The following is a 15,992-nucleotide window of genomic DNA, read 5'->3' as shown; positions in this document are numbered from 1 at the left end:
CTGTTAGAGAATTTTAATTTCTCTATTGGTGAAAAATAAATCAGAAGCTCTCACAGTTGAATGCATTTAGCTGATTCAAATAACTTCTTTATATTAATATCAAAATATTTACAATACCATACATTCTTCTTTACAGCATCATAGCACAATGAAGACTTCTTACAGAGAGATACAGAGACAGACCCAAGACTGACAAATTCAGCTCCTAACTCAATACCTTTTTTGCAGAGACTCAGTAGCACTTTCTTCACATTGGCTGACTGAGTTACCACATGACTCTTCCTGCTCATGAATATTCCAACAAATTCCAACATTAATCGCCTCTCTGTAAAATTTTTAAGATTACCTAGTTTGTTTACAACTGGTTTGCTTCTATTTCTAATGTAATAATGTGCACTTCTGCATTCGGATTTCAGAATGATCCCCCCAAAAATATCAGCATTGCTTTTCTACATATTTTGCCACTTTTGAGATTGAGAATATTAACCTATTACCCAACATCACATTGATACCCGAGAATTTAGACGATGGTTTTCTTGCAAGACTTTGCAATTCAGAACATTGTAAAAGGAGTGCCTTAAACTTCAAATGTAGCAGAAGGGGGAAGAGAAGACTCTAGGGCAGGGGTCTTCAAACTTGGCCCTTTTATGACTTGTGGACTTCAACTCCCAGAATTCTGCAGCCAGGCATGCTGGCTGAGGAATTCTGGGAGTTGAAGTCCACAAGTCATAAAAGGGCCAAGTTTGAAGACCCCTGCTCTAGGGTGTCATTGGTGGCCTCGCCTCTCGTAGCTCTTTCCACATAGCCCACATTTTGAACACTGACAAGATTCCACAGGTAGGAGAATTTTTCACAGAACAGCTTGTAGTTTTTGAAATGATCAGTCTCAGTAAATTAAACTGCACTTCTTGTATTATCTTGTATCTTTATTTTAATACTTAAGTTTAATCAATGAAACCATCCTAAGTAAACCAAAGACCCAGCAGCCGCAGAAGAAAAAACAGGAGTCATCTACAACATACTGTGGAAGGACTGCCACAGCCACTACGTAGGGCAAACAGGCAGAAGACTAGCAGACTGCATCCATGAACACCAACTAGCAGTCAGAAGCCATGATGAAAACTCTTTAGTTTCACAACATATAGGCAGACTTAATCCAGAGTTTCAACTGGGAAACCATCCTAGACCAAACCAAGTCCAAAAATGCTAGAGAATTCCTGGAAGCCTGGGCACTCTTGACAAATTGGCCATCAATTGACAAACATAAACAACATCTACATACTGTGCAAAAGGGACAATCAACAAGCCAAAAAGGAAGCAACAAGACCAAAATACTTCCCCAGCAACACCCAGATGAGCATAGATTAACAGCAAGATTAACATCAGACCAACAGTCAAGAAGTAAACAATACCCCAAGCAAGGAACTGCCAAAGAAGCCAACAGTAAACAGCCCAACCAAAGAACCAAGACCACTCCAACCAATATTGACAGGGCAAGCCATGGTGATAAACTCTAAAAAGGGAACAAAAAGACCAAAACGCCACCTTACCAGTAATCAACACCCAAATGAGCATAAATTAGAAGTGGGGGGCTGTGATATCTGGGCTCATCCATAATGTTCAGAAGTAAGATAATAAAGTACTCTGAGCCATGAGGTAAGAACCCTCTTGATCCACAAATACAAAATAGACCCTACTATAATTTATCTTTTCATATTTGATCCATGTTCTCACTCTCACTTAGACATAGAAACACACACACACACACACACACACAGAGGTTTTTCCTCCCCACCCCTCCCGGGCTTTCTTTTCCATCTTCTTTCTGAGGAAGATGGTTATAATGCAGCTGATGAGTCAAGATATAATCCCAAACCAAAGTTGTTTCTAACCTATCCTAAACTGACATGGAACAAAAATAAGCAGCAGACTCTTTAAATCTAAGAAGTAGGCTTTCCAGTAGCATTAGGAAATAAATATATATACAGAAACATTCTTCTACACTTCATCAAATATCATGTGCCTAATGACATATTAGAACTTCTCTTGCTATAAGACCCATCCTTTTGAAGTACGTTTCAGTTGTCTCTGTCACAGGCACAGCCTTGATTTTTTTTGCTTTCCTTTTTTTCATGCAACTTGTAAGTGGAGACATGACAAAGTAATCACATAAAGCATTTTTGTTGAACTTCTAATGTTGGGCAGGCACTAGACCTAATCAGCTTGATAGCCACCTTTTTCACCTGAGATCCAATTAAGCCATCCCAAGAACCAAACAAACTGTGATTCCCAATCCCTGGCTACAGGCTGGGCTAAAGAGAACACAGAACATAGAATCAAAGGGCTGGAAGGGATTTCAGAGGTCTTCTAGTCTAACCCCCTGCTCAAGGCAGAAGCCTTATAACATCACCATCAAATGGTTGTCCAGTCTATTTTTGAAAAACCCCAGCAATAGACCAGCCTTCTCTTCTAACGGGATGTTCTCCCTAGCTGCTGGATTCTTCTGTCTCTAGCCAGCTTTCTCTTTGGCTATCCTGACTGGGAGAAAATAATGGGTTTGAGCACTTAATGGGAGAAGGCTAGTCAAATCATCTTGTTCAGCCAGAGACCCTGGGATTCCTAGTTCTGCCATTGTCCCAGTCTGTTTACCAGTGTAATGAAGCGGAGTATTCTTCCTTGGGCAGTTGAGGGAAACAGCATCTCCAGGAGGAGAAGAATCCAAGCTGGGAGCCTCATGGTCTTGAGTGGGCTGCCCCTCGTAAACATAGGAGAAAAGTGAGGGCTCCAATTATATAGCTCTAGCTTCCAGGGAACCTTGTAATTATCTTGGTTTTTTCCCCTGCTGACAGATTTAACAGGTGCCCCACCACAAAGCATGTGGAGGTGAGGGGATTGTTCTAGCTCAGATATGGTGCTTCCCCATCCATCACACACTTGCTCATCATCTTTAAAACGATTTCTCTGTGGACAGGCAAGGTGAGGGAGGAGGATTATTCTCCATGATTACAAGTCTCAGCCAAGACATTACATCTTACGTGCTCAAGCTGCAGAGAAAGGTCAAGGCGTGTGGCAACTGATAACTCTGCTTCTTTCAGGCTGAGCTCTTCCACCATTGGAAGTTGCATGACTGAGCCAAATTCAGAGGACACATGTATGAAGATGAGCCAAAGTGCCCGGTGGAATTCTGCTAATTTCCCGGGAAGTTTAGGCACAGATGCTTTTCAGAGAAAAGTTCAGAGGGAGGACTGAACTTTGGTCAGAAAATGCCAAACATGGTTGACTGGCTGGTTTGAAAGTTCTTCTCTTGTCATGATTATATGACAGACAGAAATCCTGTGAGTAAAACTGGGTCTTCATTACAGGTAGTCTTCTACTTATAACAGTTCATTTAGTGACCGAAGTTACAACAGCACTGAAAAAAGTGACTTATGACCGTTTTTCACACTTACGACCATTGCAGCATCCCCAGGATCACATGATCAACATTTGGACACTTGGCAACTGACTCATATTTATGACTGCTGCTGTGTCCCAGGGTCACACCTTCTGTGACTTTCTGACAAGCAAAGTCAATGGGGAAGCCAGATTTACTTAACAACCATTTTACTAACAACAACTATAGAGATTCTCTTAACAACTGTGGCAAGAAAGGTCATAAAATGGGGCAAAATTCACTTAACAACTGAAATGTTGGGCTCAATTGTGGTTGTAAATCAAGGACTACCTGTACTTTGAAGAAACATTCAAGGTAATCTAATCCACCCTCCTGCTCAATACAGGGTCTACTACATGACAACTTTAAGATGTGTAGGCTTGAACTCCCAGAATTCTTTCCTAGCTGCCAAGGTTGAGAAACACTAGACTATCTCTAGTAAGTTGCCAAGGTTGAGAAATACTTAGTAGAGTATCTCTAACCAATGACCATCCAGTCTCTGTTTGAAAGCCTCTCACTACTTCATTTGACAATCTTTGTCACAAATGAATCCAATTGGTTTCTGAATTAGGTGCCATTCAGATATACTGTACTATTGCTGGATCATGGGGAAATATATACAAACACCCAAGAACACTAAATGCAAGGGAGCCACAACTAAATTGGCTTTCACTAACTGAATAGGTCAGTAGAATGAATAAATGCAACCAATTGACATTGTCATAGCTAAATATTCCCTTAACATTGATCTCAGGGTTATCTTGATTTCCATTAGGTAAGATCAAATTTTTAAAGAGAGATGGTGGTGGAAATATACAATTTAAATCTGCCTGAATCCAGTTTCTAGATTCATTTTAAATCCAAATCCATTGTGGTCATGATAAACCTTACTTTTTTTCTATTCTTGGAACCAGTTCCTGAAATAGCTATTGATTGGCTTCAGAGCAAAAGGACAATTCATGGCCAACAACTATTCTACCTGTTCAGCTCCCCATATAAGTGGGCAGGGCGTGAGTTTTCTGCACAGATAATCCAAAATGAAATCATGTTCATTTCAACCTTATAGAACAAATGAGCTGAACAGTTGGAATTGGTCCCCCAGGCACAGAAGTCAAACGTTTGTAAATACAGAATACAAAGCTACATTGATGCTTTTCTTTAAAAATGGAACTTCAAAGTATACATTAACCATACTTTTTCAGATTGAATTGATTGAGAGATTTTAAAATGCTGGATTAATTTGCTCTTTTGATTCACATTAAAATGATAGCAAGGCAGTTTGGGGGCACCAGCCGAGCATCTCATCTTCTTCAAATAGATTATTTCACTATAACATTTTAATATACCAAAATTTACATTTACATCTTGAATCCCCTCCCCCCCCACCCCTGGACTTCCCAGAATCAAATACAGGGTTATGTATCCGAAGGATGAGGAAAGGAAGGAGGTGGGATGTGTAGGGTAGTTGAGAGGAAGGAGGAGGAGAGAGGTGTAGGTAGGAGAAGAGAGGAGGAGGGAAGTAGGTAGGAAGGGTGAAAGAGAGGGTGGACGCAGGCGGGGGGGGGGGCTGCCGAGCATCCCTGAATAGATACATAATATGGGGTTTTTTTCTTTTGTTTATTAATGTAACTTGTTTGTTTATTTGAAAATTAATAAAAATTTGAAAAAAAAATGATAGCAAGGCAGGAGTGCTGGATTTAAAATAATTGCCTTCGTGCTATTTCTGAAACTCTAATCTGAGTGGCAAATCCCTGCAAACCTTACTGTACAAGTGACAACATATCTCTGTGCATAGTGGCCAGTGGGGCACTTAGAAGATAAGAGGATAAGTATTAGACAGAGTGGTGGTTGGTATTATAATTGCTGGTTAGCAAAACTTCTGGGAGAAACTGAACCACAATCCACTGTGAGATCAAAGGTGCCAAGGGTCAAAGCAAATCTTGGAATTAAGTCTGGCAAACTAATCGTGGGGATATTCAATAAGGATCTATCCAAGTATATATAATGATACCCATCCATCATTAAAGGTGGCACTGATGTCTACATAAGGCATTTCATATTTCCGCATTTCTGTAGAGGTAGTCCTTGACTTATGACCACAATTCAGCCCAAAATTTCTGTTACTTAAGTGAGACGTTAAGTGACTTTTGCCCCATTTTACAATCTTTCATGCCGCAGTTGTTAAGTGAATCACTGCAGTTGTTAAGTTAGTAACACAGTTGTTAAGTGAATCTGGCTTCCCATTGACTTTGTTGTCAGAAGGTTGCAAAAGGGGATCACCTGACCCCGGGACACTGCAATCGGTCATAAATATGAGCCAGTTGCCAAGCATCTGAATTTTGATCACGTGACCATGGGGATGCTGCAACAGTCATAAGTGTGAAAAATGGTCAGTGCCATTGTAACTTCAAACAGTCACTAAATAAATGATTATAAGTTGAGGACTACCTGTATAGTAACTCAACATGGCTACTGCTCAAGAGTTCAATGACCTAATGGAGGAAATGTTTGCATATCAGAGAGTGACTGCTACTGCCAGGAAAGTGAAGCTGTTTTTTATTCAGATGATCTGTTCCGGTCAGTGCTCTTTCAGTCTCCAGCTTACTCTCCAAACAGCCTTTGCCCTCAGAACTAAAAACTTACAGACAACAATTTAGAGGCCAGCCATGGGAGCACTTGGAGTTTTTATTGTCACCTTCCTTTTCCTTGGAGTAGCAGGTGGGTACAAATATTTCAACTGCAGCTGGTCCTGTGGTAAGGTAAAGTGAGATCATTGTGTCAGGCAGGAGTTGTTGATGGACACAGTGGGTAGCTCTCTGAGCTTCTCCTTGAAGCCAAAGATCGGCAAACTTTCAGTGATCAGTTGGCATCACTAATTTTTTTAGGGTAGCCTAAGGTGTCCCCTTCAGTAGTAGTCACCACATCACACCTAAAGTTAGGGGGAGGTTTTGAGGGTGATGTGACTCTGATGACGTGGCTCTTTTAGAGTTAATGTTATACTTTTCATGAAAATGAAATGTCAGGACATTGTGTTGTCTGCGTTCCTCCTTCTCCATTCATGAACACAGTCAAGATCAGAGCTCTAGGGACCACATATGTGGAACATAACAGAAGTCTGGGGTCACAGTCCACCCATCCCTAAGAAAATAATCCTAATCAAACCAACATGAAAACCACTATAGTGTACTAATTAAGAATGTCCAGGATTAAATAAGACATATATTTAAATCTCCATTAAACCAGGAATATCCCTTGGTGATGATCAACTCATCTCTGTAATGGTATGTGGTTAAGACTTTGGGATTCTGGGCAAAGAGACACTAACAAGGGATTGGTCAGATAAGAGACAACATAGGCCACAGCTAGATAGTTGGTGGGGCAAGAAGCTTAAAAGTGACCCTCCCTGGTTTCTTGGGCTGTAAAGGAGAATGGAGGGGAGAGATTCTTTCAACGTAGCTTTACAATAAAGTAGAATTAGCACTTCTGGTTATAATTCCTGTCTGGTTTACTCTACGTGGCTGACAATCTCCCAGTCCAACTCACATGGTTATTGTGAGAAGTTTGCACAGGAAGAAATAAGCCCGGCTTGCTTCAGAGAAAACTTAAAAGAAGATCAGGCTGTATTAGTGCTGCTTTACCTGAGATGCAAAAAACGCAAGTGACCACAGATGGACACACTTTTGATACACATGAGTCTCCTGTTTGAGCAGGGGGTTGGGCTAGAAGGCCTCCGAGGTCCCTTCTAGTTCTATTCTGATTGACTCACATTTTTGTGTCAAGGCAAACACTGTTGAATTCCTAACACTGGAATGAGGTTCAACTGCCAATTTTCTCAGCCTTTGTTCGTGAATTCAGACATGACAGGGCACCCTTGTGTTTAAATTATTTTACTATGGTCATTAACCCACACAAACCTGTTCTTTCCAAGCACTAAGATGTTCCTCTTCTTGGGAAAAATTCTTTATAGTTAAATAGCTAGGGCATCTGGGGCGGAACCAAGCACTTCAGGGTTAGCCCAATTAGTACACATTCCTTTTATATTTCTATTTTGCTAACATGCTCCCAAGAATTTGTTTGCCTCACAGGAAGAAGGTGACAAAAGTCAGGAATGGATTGTGGCCATTCCTTTTATGTGTATAATGTGACTACAAAACATGTAAAAAAGGAAGAGGGCTTTTACTGTGTGATTGTAGCTTCATTGTGACTTTTTGATATAGAACCTGCAGATGCCTCTATAAATGGACATCTGCCTCCATTTTCTTCCGTTTTAGGATACAAATTCATATTGTTGTTGGAATGGGTTACTGGAATTAATATTCTTCAAAACATCCTTCTTTACCAATTAAATCTCTGAGCAGGAATAGCTGTGTTTCTAGTGCAGATACCAATAGATACCTTGTACACCTAAAAAAAAGACTGCATTCACTACCTGACATTTCATACATTGTGGCTCCTGTTCTTGATATTGTAAAGAAAATTCAAGAATCTGTGATGCCTCAAGATAATGTCGAAGAAAAAACTCTGCTGTGATAATGGGCCCTGCTGGTTGTGTCTGATGGAAGTTGGGGTACAACAGCTGGAAAACCACCCTTACCCCATCTTTATTAGACTAAAATAACATGTGTATTTAAGAATATTTAACAAATACTTTCTGGGCATATAAATGGTGCTGCAATGATTTAAAGCTGTGGTCGGGATTTAATGGTTTTATGCAGTTGAATGAGGATAAATGCAGTTACTGGTCTAGTGGCGCCTAAACTTCATGGTTTTGTCTTATGCTAAGATTAATGGGAGTTATATATTTTTTTTAAAAAATCAAACAACCATTTGGTTATCTAGCCAACCCTGCCTAAGTATCTACAAATATTTATATAGTGATGGATTAAAGTCTTCATCCTGATTCATCCAAGCCGGGAATAAATAAGCAACATGGCGACTGCTTTGGGAAGAAGGTTACAGTTTATTGAAGAGGCAGAAAAATGGTTCTTGCAGGAAAGAGCAGAGGGAAGAAGGGCTGAGCACATGGGTAGTAGGTTTTTATACCCCCTCTAGCCTTTTGTTTGGAATAGTTTCCTGTTCCTGTGGCATGAACTTTGAGGCTATTTCATGTGTCACGTATTCTGACCTGAGTTTAGGTGTGCCTCTCTGGCCTTTGTGAGTTAATCCTATCATGTCCTGTCTCAGGTGGGGTATGCAGATTTTAGGGCTCTGTCTTCTTGATCTCCTAGCTGGGGCCTTTCTGATGGTTTACATTTGCATTTGTATAGAGCTGGCTTCTGCTTGGGACAGAGACTTGGGGACAAAGTTGGTTTCTGCTTTTTTAAAATACTTTTGAGGAAATATATTTTTCTGCCCTTTTAATATTTCCTTCTCTGGGGCTCTGACTTCCCACAATATCCCCCCTTTGTGCCATAATAGTGTGGATGACACACTTTTATTGGCACAAGATTAAAATTGATCTGATCAGGGAGACTTAGTAAACAAGCTTTAAACTGTTAAGCCAAAAAGAGAAGACACTAATGGAGGCAGCAGAAAAAGATCCCTGCAGTGGCTCCCAAAAGGGGAGCTTCCAACCCATTAAGTTCTAAAAGTCAGGGGAAAAAAATTGTTAGGTGTAAAAGAAATTTATAGTGTCCAGTATTCTGTGCCAATCATTTTCAAATGTTGGATGTCACTTTTAGCTTCCAGTCAGGTTTGCACATTCCTCCCAAAATTCTTCACAGCCATAGTTTTCCTCAGTACATAACCACTGGCTGCCCATTTTCAAGGGTTGTTTCCTGCCTTAGCTCTTAGTTCAGTGCATCCAGGTTTGTAATGTCCAATTGTGGTTAGCCAGTATGCCAGGCTATTAAATTTTTCTTAAATTGCACATAATGAGCTCTAGGAATCCCAATCTGAGTCCACCAGTGCAAGGTATTCAGGGCTGAGGTTTGGAGATCTGTTTCCTGTTGCTTCCTTAGTCAGGGCATATGAATTGCAAATCACCTGAGGGGGCCTGGTTCCCTCCCCCTTGGAATTTGTTGGAAGTTGTTCCTACAAAGCTTTGGTGCAATAGAGCAAAAATCAGCCTGGGGAACTTTACTGAAGGTAGGTGAAAGAGACTCAAGCGTGATTATGAATGGTGTTTGTGTGTGTATGTGCAGCTACTTCTACAAAACAGGCAATGCAAACATTCTGGATAAATTTTCCCTCCCACCAGATAGAAGTCCAAGGTGTTCAGTACTTGCTGTGCCAACTATTCCCAAATGCCATCTCTCCATGAATACATTCAACTGGCTTGTTACAATACAAATGGGGCAGAAAGAAAACTTTACAATGAGTTTCCACCCTTCCCCCCATAGTCTTTCTAATTTTCTCTTCTGAGGCTTCACATGGGGACCAGTGGCTCCAGGATTTCTTCCTTCTGCTTGGTAGTTTTTCACAGGCATTTGGGGAATGGTAGAACTTGGGAAGATGTTCCACTCAGGTTGCATGGTGGCTTTTTAGTAGATGGCTGGATTCAAAACTCAATTCCATGGCTCAAATGGATGGAGGCAGCTTCTGGGTCTGTGTGCTCTGCTTCCAAAGGTTGTGTGTGGTCATCTGTGCAGGGCTGAAAGATACAAGAACAAGGGCTCCCCCCCCCTTTTCTGGGTGGATTCTCCCAGGAGAGGCAGACAAAAGGTATGGAAAACAAAGGACAAGAAAAGAAGATGTACATGAGGGTGAGGAGGGGTAGCTTGCAGGCAGTTTGAAAAAGCATTAATACTGCAGTGGTCAAGGAAACAGATAGGCAGACAAAATGAAATAATCCCAGATGACAAAAGAAAGACTGGATTCTGGTAAGAGAACATACATGAAAAGTTTCACTTCTGAACTTGAACATTTGCAACATGTTAAAGACAAAGACTTGCGACTTAAAAATGCTGGTCATGTTTCAGGAAAAGGATAGACAGATAAAACCCATTTAGAACATAAAACCCATTTACAACACATTGCAGAGTGATTTCCAGAGCTTGGGGCAGGAACCCAGCAGGCAGGACACCCCCCTCCTCACCCCAAAGAGAAAATACCTTGGCAAATTCAGGAAGAACCCAATACAAACTAGTCTGACTCAGTGGCAGCCTGAGGCTAAATAAACAAACACTTAACACACACTGGCTATAAGGAATACAGAACTGGCTAACAGCAATTAGGATTGACAGGATTAGAATAGAAACACCAAAAGGTACACAACAATAAAATGATTAACACCAGATCCCTCCTGGAACAAAAATTAACACCTTTTAGACAGAATTAAGAAGGAAATTAACCCAACAACAGACACTGACCAACAAATCAGAAAAGACAAATTTAAACTCACCAATCAGGAATGACAGTTTTGGAAACCATGAAAGGGTATAAGAACTCAACTAAGGTATGTAGGAAGCACATGACAATAGTAATGGGGGACTTTAATTACCTTGACATCAACTGGGAGACAAACTGCACCAAGTGGAAGATCAAACAAATTCCTGACAAACCTTGCAGACAACTTTGTTTCCCAAAAGTAGAGAAGGGAACTAGGGGATTAGCCATATTGGATCTAATTCTCACTAACAAAGACAAAATGATAGAAGGTGTTGAAGCCACAGGAACCTTGGGGGGGGAGTGATCATGCAATATTGGAATTCAACATTATGGAAGCACAAGCAATAGAACACAGTCAAACTAGAGTCTTGGACTTTAAGAGAGCTAATTTCAATAAACTTAGAGAGGGCTTGGGAGGGATTCCATGGATGAGAATACTCAAGGGGAAAACAACTCAAGAAGCTTGGGAAATTTAAAAAAATAACCCAGTCTAGCACAATACCAACAAAGAAGAAAAATAATAGCTCTCACAAGAAACCAGCATGGCTGCATAAAGAACTCTCTGATAAATTGAAAGATAAAAAGGACACGTATAAAAAGTGAAAAGAAGGGCACATAACTAAAGCAGAATATCAGCAACTAGTCCAAGCCTGCAAAGATGAGGTGAGGAAAGCTAAGGCTCAAAATGAACTAAGGCTTGTGACCAAAGTCAAAAATAACAAAAAGCTTCTTTCAACATGTAAAAAGCAAGAAAAAAGTGAAGGAAATGATTGGTCCATTAGTGGGTGAAAGTGGCAAGAAGGTGACAAGCAACAGGGAGAAAGCAGAACTATTTAATTCAATTTTTTTTGCATCTGTCTTTACACAAAGGGGGAAAAAAGTCCAACTTATCAAAAACAGTACCATAAAAAAAATAGATTAGAAACACAAGTTAAGATGGGCAAGAAAATGGTAAGTGAGCACCTATCCAGCCTGGATGAGTTCAAATCACCAGGACCAGATGGATTATGCCCCTAGGTTCTCAAGGGACTGGCAAATGTGATCTCAGAACCACTGAACTATATTTTTCAAAGATCCTGGAGCACTGATAAAAATAAAAATAGATCCGGGAAACTACAGACCCATCAGCCTGATCTCAATACCTGGGAAGATTCTGGAAAAGATAATCAAGCAAGAATCAGTGAACACCTAGGGCAAACAAAGTCATTACTAAAAGCCAACATGGGTTTGTTAAAAAAACAGATCATGCTAGACACATCTTACTGCATTCTTTGACCCAGTTACAAAATTAGTGGACTAAAGGAATGCTGTGGATATAATTTTCTTGGACTTCAGTAAGGCATTTGATAAAGTTCGTACAGGGTTTCCTGCCTGAGAAGGGAGTTGGACTAGATGACCTCCAAGGTCCCTTCCAACTTTATTATATATTATTAAATGCAAGAGTGAAACCTTTCTAGCAGATGAACTTAAAACGTTCCTCCTGCTAACTTTGGGCTGTTCTTAAGAGTACAGAGAGAGAAAGGGAGAAGAAAAACAAACAAACAAACAAACACAATTTTATTCTTCACTCTGTTTGTTGGCCAGACAAACAGAGTGAGGGTACAGTATTTCCTTTCAGTCGGTTAATTTAAGCAGAATTTCTAGCATAATTTTAAAATTATTTTTTTCTTTGGATTTGAAACAGTTAACAGTCACATTTACCTCACACACAAAGACTTTGACAAACATATATACACAGAGACAAGAGAACAGAAAAGGAAACAGAAGTCTTAGTTTTACACATCCTAGTCATTTCCACCATAAGTTTCAGATAGCTCAAATTAGGGAAGGCACAGATTTTAAACATACCACATGGTTGCATAGAGAAGAGAGAGAGAAAGAAAGAGAATCACTATTTTTTATTTTCCCTTAAAGTACCTTTATTTAGCCAAATTGGTTTCCCAGCAAAGCCCTAAGCAAAGTCTATTTTTTTTTTACATATAGTTTTTTTACCTATCTCTTTTTTCATACCTGCCTGAATGGGTAGCTGATTCCCATCCCAGGCCTCAAGCAAGCTTTACACTGGGGAGCCTATCTCGATCCTCAAACTAGAACACCCCATTATTCCCTTATATGCAGGGGTTCACTTTGGTTCTATCGGGTCTGGCGCACTAAAGCCTCCTAGTGAGACTTCCACCTACCACCACAGTTTTGGGTCAAAAAGGGACCCATGGAGCACTCTGGATCCCTCACAGAGTACTGGGACGCTCCTTTAGGGATCTACCACCATGGTTTCAGACCAAAAAATGAGTCTGTCGAGGACGCTTCTGCTCCCCTGCAGAAGGTACGGGACGCTCTTACCGGCTTTACCCTCACTTTTCACCACCACTGTTTGCAGACTTCAAATGTCTGGGACGACCTCTGCTTGCTTTCCAGAGGTAAGGGACGGTCCTTGCCCTGGGTTTAATTTCCTAACTTTGCTTTGCTTTGCTTACAGGGGCTTACCAGCTAGTTGCCCAAATCCAATTCTTTCATTCACTCATTCCGTTTCATTTTCACACAGCCTCTCCCTTTTCCCTAACAAAAGGTTCTGCACTCTGACCAAACCCCCATGTTTTCCAGGATCTGCCACTTGAACAGATCCTTTCTGCGGCTAGGAAAGATCAGAAGGAGCAGAATCCAACTGTGATTGGGAAAAGGGTCTTCTCACTCACACACACAGAAATACACACATTTCTCTCACTCCCCTGGGCTTTAAAGTTAAAATTTAGAGGTACTCACCTTCACCTTCTTTCCAAAGCAGCCCTTGAGCTCAAACCCAAAAACTCCCTTTACTACCTTGGCTCCACATGGGCAGAGCCTGGGAAACCCATCCACAGACACAAGGGGTCTGCTGCCGGCAAGATGGGGCTTACCAGTCTCAGTCCATTGGAGAGGTTAGCTTGGAGTCCCATCTCTGGGGTGCCAAATTGATGGATTAAAGTCTTCATCCTGATTCATCCAAACCGGGAATAAATAAGCAACATGGCGACTGCTTTGGGAAGAAGGTTACAGTTTATTGAAGAGGCAGAAAGATGGTTCTTGCAGGAAAGAGCAGAGGGAAGAAGGGCTGAGCACATGGGTAGTAGGTTTTTATACCCCCTCTAGCCTTTTGTTTGGAATAGTTTCCTGTTCCTGTGGCATGAACTTTGAGGCTATTTCATGTGTCACGTATTCTGACCTGAGTTTAGGTGTGCCTCTCTGGCCTTTGTGAGTTAATCCTATCATGTCCTTTCTCAGGTGGGGTATGCAGATTTTAGGGCTCTGTCTTCTTGATCTCCTAGCTGGGGCCTTTCTGATGGTTTACATTTGCATTTGTATAGAGCTGGCTTCTGCTTGGGACAGAGACTTGGGGACAAAGTTGGTTTCTGCTTTTTTAAAATACTTTTGAGGAAATATATTTTTCTGCCCTTTTAATATTTCCTTCTCTGGGGAGCTGACTTCCCACAATAGTTAATAGGCACAGTGATAGAGAAATAGAGACACAAATTACCAGATCCTTTAAATTTCTTTTTCTTCTCTTAGATATATGCATTTACACAATTGTTATGCATATAGCCATATATATATACATGTTAGCACTCTCCTGGTGTGCTGGACCAGTATAACTCTGGCCAGAGCATATATTAGCTTAAGGGTTAAACGCTGTTTCCTTAAGAGATGGCTTATGGGTAATGTAGTTATAGCTTAGCTAGTTAAGTGGGAGGAGTTTCAAAGTTTATGACTGTACTTCCTGGCTTTGTGCCTTTTGTATCATCTCCACATGGCTTCCAGCCCCGTGGCTTGGAAGCTCTGTGCCAACATGTGATTTATATGCAGGATGGGGAAAAACCACTAACTTTTTACCTAATGAAATGGATCCCAATTACCATTGTATTCCGGATGTATCTCAGCTTTAATCGTGAGTTATTGATGAGAATTCCTGTGAATTAAAGTAATCCATTTTTTATCTGTTCATTTGAGTAACTTCTGCTTGTCTCACGTGGATAGTGAAGCATTTAATCTGCATGGGCAGGACAGTAAAAAGTTAGTGAAAATTCTCTATGTCCTGCTTGAATGAAGTGAAGAATTAATGCTAGTAGATTGCATCCTTGCAAGTAAAAACAGTAATCCCTGCTCTCCTTTCACTAGAATAGATGAGCATGCGTGTTTCTCTCTTCGTCAAAGTAAAAAAGAGATGAATTGTGCTCCATGCATCTGCTGGCAGGCAAAGTAAAGGACTGTAAATATTCTTTATGTTTGTTCTAAAAATACCAGTTTGCTACTGAATCTGTTTGCCAGTCAATGTTTTAAAGTAAAGAATTATTGCATGCTTCTCCCTCGCTGAGTAAAAGCAGTATTTTCTGTCTGCTAACGGTTAACCAACGTTGCAAAGTAAAGGGAAAAGCTTAATGTCCGTGTTGCTAAAATCAATGAAGAGTTGTGTGTGCATCTTAGCTAACTGCTTTGAAGAGGAAACCTTTGTAATTAACTCTTCACATGACTTTTAACTGGCTGTCTGCTAACAGCGTTTGCAAAGAGCCATCAAGCCCCTCCTCCCCTCCTCTCTGTTGCATGGAATCAGAAAGACTGTGTGTCTGTTTTTAGCCTGCTTGTAATCTAAGCTAGCTAGCTGAATTTGCATTTGAAAGCCAAGTCACTGCAAAGAACCAGCATTTCTGATTAAAGCTGTGCCTTTATGCAAAGCCAAAAGAGTGACTTTGAATTGCAACCAAAAACCCCTCCCCTTCTGTGGCACTTTGCAGAGAAAGAAAGCACCAACTTCCAGAGGCCCCTTTGGGGAGGGTAATAAAAAAGTAATAAAACCAGGCAACTGGGTGTAAAAGGCTAAATTCTATCCCAGACGGCCCCTTCCCTTGGAATTAAAGGAATTTGTTTCAAGACAAAACCCATCTCAAGCAAAGGCAATGCAGTACCCCCCTCTGGTGGCCAAACTGCAAATTACAAGCTTGAATTCCACTTATCAGCATTTTCAGGCTGAGATAAGCTGTTCATAGGAGACCTACTCAGTACAAGGAGAGACAAGCAGCAAATTAACCTTGCTTATTATCACAAGTCTTCACGCCTAGGTGGAATCTAACTGTCAGCTGTCCTCTGCCTGCTGCTGACAAACTCCAGACACAGAAGGAACAAGTGACCAGCAAACTTTAATGCAAAGAAAAAGTCAGCACTGGGAGTGAATTGCTCCCAGTGCTTTACATAGACGTGCCCC

At 40.9% G+C, this 15,992-nt stretch overlaps 1 protein-coding gene across 1 annotated transcript in view; it reads right to left on the bottom strand.

The window, feature by feature from the left end:
* The window catches only part of LOC114923266 (testicular acid phosphatase homolog), a 33,761-nt gene that overhangs the window by 17,270 nt on the left and 499 nt on the right, over positions 1-15,992 (bottom strand). Inside the window, exon 2 of the mRNA XM_029286007.1 lies at positions 14,763-14,783. Coding sequence (XP_029141840.1) covers positions 14,763-14,783 — 21 coding nt within the window. The remainder of the gene's footprint in view (positions 1-14,762; positions 14,784-15,992) is intronic.

The sequence above is a fragment of the Protobothrops mucrosquamatus genome, unplaced genomic scaffold (genome assembly GCF_001527695.2).
Source record: "Protobothrops mucrosquamatus isolate PMUCROS unplaced genomic scaffold, P.Mucros_1.0 scaffold2689, whole genome shotgun sequence".
Classification (NCBI taxonomy): domain Eukaryota; kingdom Metazoa; phylum Chordata; class Lepidosauria; order Squamata; family Viperidae; genus Protobothrops; species Protobothrops mucrosquamatus.
Note: the sequence above shows the minus strand (reverse complement) of the source record. Positions and strands in the feature narration are given on the sequence as shown.